Consider the following 9,051-nt stretch of genomic DNA (forward strand, 5'->3'; position numbering starts at 1 on the left):
ACCTTTGTGGGGAAAACATGTATTCTATGTATGAAATATGTGTTATATGCAATGTATGGATTTGGGGTTGTTACAAATTCTACCATAAAATGCATCTCTTCAACCCAATTTACAAATTTATTTTAAAAATTTTAACTTTTAATTCTCTATTTTACAAATTATAAAAAAAAAAGTAATTAAAGATACTCTTCAACCCAATCGTTGTAAAATCCAGAAAGTCAAAGTAAGAATAAAAAAGAATCATAAATATAAATAGAAATAAAAACAAAGGGCGACTTTGACCAATTCCTACGCCAGAAAAAACTCACACAAATAATGCCATTTTTAGAAGTCAACGGTATTGAATAAAATCAACCACCGAATCTTGAGTCTCCTCACATGGGTACTTGCCTACTTGGCTTTTAAAACTAATCGGGAATAAAACCCATATGTGATCAACTACAATTCTATCATCATTTTCTTAACGGAAAATAATATTGTATTGAGTTTTAAAATTATTAAAAGTTAGATTTTTTTTATTAAATAAGATCTATTTCTTAATAATTCAGATGTTGTCTTTTTAATAAAACTATAAGGGTACTTGCACAATGCAACAATATACATCTTGATTTTAATATTTTATTTTATTCTTTATTTCAGTCGATGTTATAATATGGTCTTATGTGATTTTGAGAAAGTGATGATATTTTTATTTTTGAATAAAATATAAGTTTGAAGATATGATAAAAATTTGACAAAAATATATCGATATTAGTATCAAATTAACTATTTAAAATTCTTCATTTTTTGTGTTATTTTTTAATTTAATTTTTTTATAATTTAATTTAGATACAATAACAAAGTAATTTATATTTGGTTTAATAATATAATTTTCTTATAAAGATAATAATTATTTATTTTGTTAGAATTCGATAATTATTCTAATTATATTTTAAAATGAGATGTTTATCCTCTATTTAATTATGTTTATACGTAGTTAGTTTATACGAATTCAAACATCGAGCTTTAATAAGTTAAAATTTTGCATAATTTACTTGTAATCTTGAATTTTAAGTAATATGCATCATTATACAATATTTTATGCATAACAAAAATATATCGATATTTTTTTCTTCATATTTGCTTTAATGATATAATTTTCTTATAAAGATAATAATTAATTATTTTGTTAGAACTCGATAATTATCCTAATTATATTAGTTATACGAATTCAAACATCGAGCTTTAATAAGTTGTACTTTTGCATAATTTACTTGTAATMTTGAATTTTAAGTAAACATTGGTTTTATGAGGTTTTGAGAAAGTGATAATGTTTTTATTTTGCAATAAAATATAAATTTAAAAATATCATAAAACTTTGAAAAAAAATATCAATATCAGTATTAAATTAATCTTTTTAAAAGTTCTTGTGTTTTGGTGTAATTTCCTTAATTAAAATTTTTAATTAAAAATTTAATTTAGGTTTAGTAACAAATAAATTTAATTTAGGTTTAATAATATAATTTTTTATAAAGACAATAACTAAGTATTCTGTTAGTTATCAATGATTATTCTAATTATATTTTAGATTTATTATATTTAAAATAAGATGTTTATCCGATATTTGATTATGTTTATCTGCAGTTAGTTAGACGAATTCAAGTATGAAGCTTTAATAAGTTGTACTTATGCACAATTTACTTGTAATATTAAATTTTAAGTAATATACATTAATAAACAGTACTGCATGCATAAAACATCGTTTTTAAGAGTTTTTTGTCTAATGCTTTATAATATAGTATAGATTATTAAGAGATAAACAAACAATTCATAATTTTTATTTTAGAAAACAAAATTTTAAAATTATTATTTAAGATTATGGAGCAAAGTTATTATTTTATTTAAGAGTCTAATTAACTTGTTAAGCTGCTAATGACGATTTGACTCAAATACTTTGTTAACTAAGGGGCTGTTTACCTAAATATTTATCCGGTAAGTGCTTACTGATAGGAGTCAGCACTATAATTTATTTTGATGCGTAAGATTTTAATACATCAAAATGTATCGAATGCAACAATTTACAGGGTAAACGCTTACGTGGGTAAGAGTCGTTATCTTCACTTACTGGGTAAGATTCTTCATCTTTCTCATCGCTCTTACCCGGTAAGATTGCCTTTATCATTTTAATCCGATGAGAAAATTTATCGAATAAGCACTTACTAAGTAAGCATTTTGTAAACAACCCCTAAAATTCCATGTAATATTTAAATTTATAGAAATAAATTTAAAAAGATTATATTATACAAATGAATATGAGATTACATATAAAACATTTTTATTTGAAAACTAAAATTCAATGGACTGTTTTAAAATTCATTAGATCTTTTGGGTTGGATTCAGATGAGACCAACCCATTTTCATGAGACCCGTAACACTACATTTTTACATCTGAAACTTCACAACAAAACATTGTGAAGATTAAAAAAATTCAAAAACTTTGTTCCAAATCCTTGAATTATAATTTTAAATATTGGTTCCCCAAAATTTTATTCAATAAATTATAAATGGGTTTTGACCTTAATGATATGAGTGATTTTAATACGCCAGTTTTATATGTAATTAATAATTACAATATAGTACCAGCAGGTTACAGGTTCAAATCCGGGCTATCTGCAAAGCAGGTGGTCGTCCTTGGATTAGTCGGTTCGCATAGCAGGTTGGATATCCAGGTTAATCAAAAAAATAATTACAATATAACATGACATTTTAACAACTATTTTATTGATGGATACAATATGTCAATTATCAGTTAAAATCGATATGACATGAAAAATTAAAATGTTTTTTTATTACAATAATTAAGAAATAAAAGTCATTACATTGGAAAATTAATTAAAATAGTCATTTTGATCGCATGTTTTCACCTCTTAACTATTTTTCTTTCAAAATAACGAAAATAGTTGTAGGTCTGTATTTGAAAGGTCCGGATTTATGGAAGTGTCAATATAAAGAAAAAAGAGTTTTTGAACCAGGTCCACAATTACGGGAACCAAGTATCTAGATTTGGAAAAAGACATCTGCATATGACATATTTTTATGGACCTATTAACTAATTTATATATTTGGTTCCTGCAATTGTGAACCTGGTTCAAAAACATTATTTTTGTACACTTTGACATCTTTATAAGAATTTATGGTTATTTTGGTTATTTTGTGAGAGAAATGGTTAAAAAAATCAAACCTTCCATAATAATAGTTATTTTAATCAATTTATTGTATATTTTTACTAGGGGTGTGCATCGGACAGGTAGGACGGGTTCGGGTGGAAAAATTAAAAACCCTCTTTCGGATTTTGAATTGCTTCAAATTCGGGTTGGTCGGGTTTTGGGTTGAGATCGGTCGGGTTCGGATTTAGTTATAATGCAAAAAATATATATATCCAATCGATTTAAAGAATTGATAAATCGATAGTATGCTTAGAAATTAGAAAAAGAAAACATGATCAACTAAGATTTTTAGAATTTTCAAAAGATAATTAGATAAATAAGTATATTTATATAGTATTTAGAATATATATATATATATATATATATATTTCGGGTTTTCGGACGGATCGGAGGGTCAAAAATCAAACCCAACCCGAACCCAAATTTTCCCTCAAAAGTTGTTTTCGAATTTTCAGATTTCAGGGCATTCAGATTTCACATAAATACCTTATTTTCGGTTGGAGGTGGGGTTTTGAATTATATATAATACGAGCCTACCGCCTACAATTTCATCATCATCATATCAACACCAAAAACATGCTGCTTCTAATCTTCATAATCCTCCATCTATTCTCGCCGGCGGCAACCACCGTTAACAACATCACACTTCCAGGTTGCACAAGTAAATGCGGCAACCTCACCGTACCATACCCGTTCGGCATCGGATCCAACTCAGGTTGCTCCATCGGACCATGGTTCGACATCAGCTGCAACACATCCTTCGATCCCCCCAAAGCTTTCTTACCAGAAAATCTATTTTCTTACACCGGAAGTAGTAATATTCAGCGGCTAGAAATAGTGGGTATCTCCGATGAGCACGTGAGAGTCAAGAACACAGTCGCTTTCAAGTGCTACAGTCAGATCGGTGAGATAATTGATGAAAGACCCACCGGACTAGTGGTGGTGAGCTCCTACTTCACGTTGTCGGAACTGAACAAACTGATAGCTGTTGGGTGCGATGACTACTCGTTCATATCTCCGGTGGCTGGGATCGAAGGCAAGAATTTCAGCAGTGGATGCGTGAGTGTATGCGCTAATGTTGAAGATGTTCCTGTGGGTTCATGTTCAGGTTTTCATATCATTTTATAGATCTCTCTTAGTAACTTAAGGTGTATATATATATGTGTGTGTGTGTATACATACACATACATATATATATATATATATATATATAATTCACAAATTGATTAGCTTCGATGGTTCAGGCATGGGGTGTTGCGCGACGAGCTTGCCGATGGGCTTAACAACATATGTAGCACAAGCATTCACACTTAAAAGACACACAGACGTTTGGTCTTTCAACAAATGTGGGTACACTTTCCTTGGTGAGGAAACGGCATTTACGTTCCAGGGTGCTTCGGATTTCACAGATCCCGATTTCGTGAACCGTACTGAGGAGACTGTTCCGGTGGTTCTCAATTGGGTTATCGGGACTAGGAGCTGTAATGAATATAAGAACACAAGTGATTACTATTGTCAACAGAATAGTATTTGTGTAGATTTTGAAGGGGGTAATGGAGGTTATAGGTGCTCCTGCAACAATGGCTATCAAGGGAATCCTTATCTTCCTCCTGGTTGCAATGGTTAGTGACACTTGCAACGCTTTTTCATCTGTTCTAATATGGAGTAATTCATCTCTTATGTTTTGAATTCATAGATATCGATGAGTGTGCGGATCCTAACAACAATCCTTGCGATGGGATTTGTTCTAATCTCCCTGGCAGTTTCAACTGTTCGTGTCCTCATGGATATGAAGGAGATGGGAGAAAGGATGGGAATGGTTGTACGGTTCGGAACTCGAGATCGCCGTTCCTCAAGTTGTCCGTTGGTGAGTAAATTCATTTGGATAAATACTTTACAAGATGGAGTTTTCTTCTCAACGAATCATGAAGAATGAATTGTGTGTGTGTGTGTGTGTTTGCAGGAATGGGGGTCGGATTTTTAACTGTACTGATCGGAATGGGATGGTTGTATTTCAGCCACCAGAGAAGAAAGGTTATCAAACTGAGGGAGAAGTTCTTCTTGAAAAATGGTGGGTTGTTGCTGAAACAACAAATTGATTCGAACGAAGGTGGCGGTGTCAATCAGTCGACCAAAATTTTCACCACTGACGAGCTAAAAAAAGCGACAAAGAACTTCTCTAAAGATAGGATTCTTGGTCGTGGTGGCTATGGTACGGTATATAAAGGGATCTTACGTGATGGAAGCATTGTTGCGATAAAGAAGGCGCGAGTGATGGACGAGAGTCAAATCGAGCAGTTTATCAATGAGGTTGTGATTCTTACTCAAATTAACCACCGGAACGTTGTGAAGCTCTTAGGTTGTTGCTTGGAGAGCGAAGTCCCATTACTCGTCTACGAATGTGTTTCGAATGGCACCCTCTTCCATCATATCCACAGCAATGGTGGAATGGATTGGTTATCTTTGGATAATCGTTTAAGGATAGCTGTCGAGTCTGCTGGTGCACTCGCTTACCTCCACTCGGCAGCTCAAAAGCCCATCATCCATCGAGATGTGAAATCCGCCAACATATTATTAGACGAGAACTTGGTCACCAAAATTTCCGACTTTGGGGCCTCAAGATTGATTCCCTTGAACCAAACACATGTGAGTACATTAGTTCAAGGGACATTAGGGTATCTTGATCCTGAATACTTTCACACAAGCCTACTAACCGATAAGAGCGATGTTTATAGCTTCGGAGTTGTGCTTTTAGAGCTTCTAACGGGTAAGAAGCCACTTTGCGTGGAACGGAGTCAAGAGCAAAGAAACTTAGCGGCTCATTTTCTTGTTTCTTTGCGGATGAATAAACTGTTTGAAATGCTTGACCGTCGAGTGGTGAGAGAGGGTTCACTTGAACAACTAGAAGCAATAGCTTCGCTAGTGAAGCGGTGCCTCAACATGAACGGCTACGACAGACCAACAATGAAGGAAGTGGGCATGGAACTAGAGAGGTTGAGGAGATTGACGAAGCAGCCTTGGGTTAATCAACATGGCAACGAAGACAGTTCGACCCGAATGAGTGAGGGCGAACACTCGTACCTCTCTAACGTCTCGTTAGATCTATATACGGACTCGATAGAGTTAGCAAGTCCCAATAATTCAGATCATATTGGTTTGTTGTATCCCATGGATGAATGAACCTATATGATCAACCATTGGTGTGGCTGTGCAGATAAGGTGATCTTATCATGTTATCCAACTAACTGTCAACTATTTTGTTTATATGTTTGAGTAATTTAACATGTAACTGTTGCTTTTTATATATGCTATTGTAATTTAAACTTACGAAAGAAACAAGCTGGAGAGAGAGGTTGAAGCTTGTGCACGTGACTGAGATGAGGTTGTACTGGGAGCAGCTTGGTTAGAATATGAGACACTTGCTCATACATGCTCGGTGTGGTACCAACCTTGAGTTGATCCTTCACATAGTCACACTCAATTTCTACATCTTTAGTTCTCTCATGTAGGACAGGATTGGCAGTAGTCATGACCAAACCGGCCCTGTCCGGCCGGGGACCGCCCGAGTACCGGAACCGGTAAAGGACTGGGATCGGTTGCTGTTTTGGAGTGTTTCGAGGGACCGGCCCGGTTTTTAAAAAAATATAGCCGTTTATGACCCTTTTTTTGTATTTGTCTTCTAAACACTATATATAAGTGTCATGGTTGAAGGATTTACATACCAACTTACAAAACGCAAAAAAAACGTTTGGTTCAGATACGGTACGGATGATTCTTTTTCAATGGGACAAAAACGTTTGTTTAATCGTAATTTTCAAGATTTATTTGATCATTGTAAATATTTTTATGGGGGAGGAAATCAACAACAAAGCTCTTCAAGTCGTGGATTTGCGGGTTCTAGTTCTTCCCGTGGTCATCGCGAAAGTCAGAAAGAGTTGATGACTAATTTAATGAACAAGGTTTTAAATGAATCAGGTAAAAAGAATAGATTTGATAAGGAGTTGGATGAACTAAATATGTATGTGCATACTAACTTTATGGTCGCATGCCTCGTAAATGAGTCGAAGATTTTGAAAAACTTGATCTATTAAATTTTTGGAAACAAAAGCAACCTCAATTCCCGGTTCTGACATGCATGACATGTGATATACTAGCAATCCAAGCTAGTACTGTAGCTTCGGAGTCCGCTTTTTCTCTTAGTGGCAGGATTATTTCGATACGTATAACGAATGGAGTTGATTGTCTTACGTTGGTAGAGGAATCCTTCTATCGAAACTTCAAATCCATTTTTTTTGGCTTGGCTAGGAGGAATAGCCGAGCCACTTCTATAAATAAAGGGAATTTGTTGGAAAAAAAAGGCCTGTCATGACAGGAGCTTTTGCTCATGGAGCTATATTTTTTATACAATATCTTAATTGAATTATATGTAATGATCAATAAATTCAGTTGAATTCTATAAGGCAAATATTGTATGATTGTTCGATTTTCCGCAATTTTTTCCATACCTCTGTGTACCTGTTTCCACCCAAGATCCCAGGATTACAATTCCATTTTTGTCTAAATTTCGGAGTAAATGGGCTATTTACAACTATCCAATTAAGAATTCCGTATACATAAGGACCACCACCCACTAATCAGCAAATCATCCATATATATAAGGACCATAGTAATAGTGTCACAAGTATGGTGAACAAACACGATATAGTCAGACTTGGACTCAAAATATCCAAGTTATAGAAGAGTAGTTGACAGCTTGTTTGAGCCCATAAAAGGATTTATTCAGCTTGCATACAGAAGTAGGGTTGGATTTAGGTAGAAGTGAGGAGTGTGCTGTTTGTTCAAATCTGCAGCTCAGATATGCATACACCAAAGGGAGTTTCATATACACATCTTCAAAAAGATCTCCTTAGGTCACATCCATTTGGATGGTGTCCCAAGCTTCCGTAACTGCCACAACCAACAGAGTTTGAACAATGGTTATTTTTGCTACAGGTGCAAAAGTCTCGTCATATCTTCATTGTACTTTTGGTGGCAACCAAGAATTACCAACCGGGATTTGTGCCTCTCTATAGTATCATATGGGTTGTATTTGGTTTTATACTATCATTTGAAACCATTGGTATGCTTACCTACAAGAAGCGTAGTGACAACCTATGTATCATTGAGTTCCAAGCATCAAGCTCAATATTCACTGATTGTAGCCAATGAGCACGTTGGAAAATGATATTGAAAGATGTAGGATCAACGATAAAGGTGATGGTGGAAAGAAAACAATGAAATTCAGGTTCAATAGTCTTGGTGATGCCATATTTGACATGGAAGATGTGGTTGGATCAGTGCCAAAATCCTTCATCCAACCTGGAGGTTCATGAGGTCGATTAGATCTTCTAGGAAAAATACCTTGAGATGATGATAGGTAGGTGGGGACCAAAAGAGAACTTCATAGGGAGTTTTGTTCTACAGAACATGAGTAGGAAGTATATTTATGATGTCAACAGGGACTATCACACAATCAACCCCATGAAAGAAGAGGAAGACCAACTTGAAACCTTAATGCTCTCTAAATTTCGAGAATGTGTATGCTTTCTCTCTGCCCTTGCATTTTTTCATGGTCTGTGGACACATGACGTTTGATGTAGAATGTCATTCTGAGCAAAGAATTTCTTGCAACTGATATCATCAAATTCCAATATATTGTCTGATAATATTAATTTTATGAGCTTGTTGAAGAGTTTCTTTATATAGTTCAGAAAGGTTCCATATTGGTCAATGAATCGGATTTGAATTGCATCAAGTACACCCATGTGTTTATTTTGTGATCAACAACAGTCGTGAGAAAATATCT

At 34.1% G+C, this 9,051-nt stretch overlaps 1 protein-coding gene across 1 annotated transcript; it reads left to right on the forward strand.

Annotated features, from left to right (window-relative positions):
- Nucleotides 1-3,782: 3,782 nt before the first annotated feature.
- LOC112511587 (wall-associated receptor kinase 2-like) lies at nt 3,783-6,490 on the forward strand. The gene is made up of 4 exons (XM_025117268.1): nt 3,783-4,314; nt 4,451-4,828; nt 4,903-5,073; nt 5,170-6,490. The coding sequence occupies exons 1-4, from the start codon at nt 3,783-3,785 to the stop codon at nt 6,384-6,386; spliced, it is 2,298 nt and encodes a 765-aa protein (XP_024973036.1). The 3' UTR covers nt 6,387-6,490.
- The last annotated feature ends 2,561 nt before the right edge of the window (nt 6,491-9,051 follow it).

The sequence above is a fragment of the Cynara cardunculus genome, assembly GCF_001531365.2.
Source record: "Cynara cardunculus var. scolymus isolate 2C chromosome LG 4, CcrdV1, whole genome shotgun sequence".
Lineage (NCBI taxonomy): Eukaryota > Viridiplantae > Streptophyta > Magnoliopsida > Asterales > Asteraceae > Cynara > Cynara cardunculus.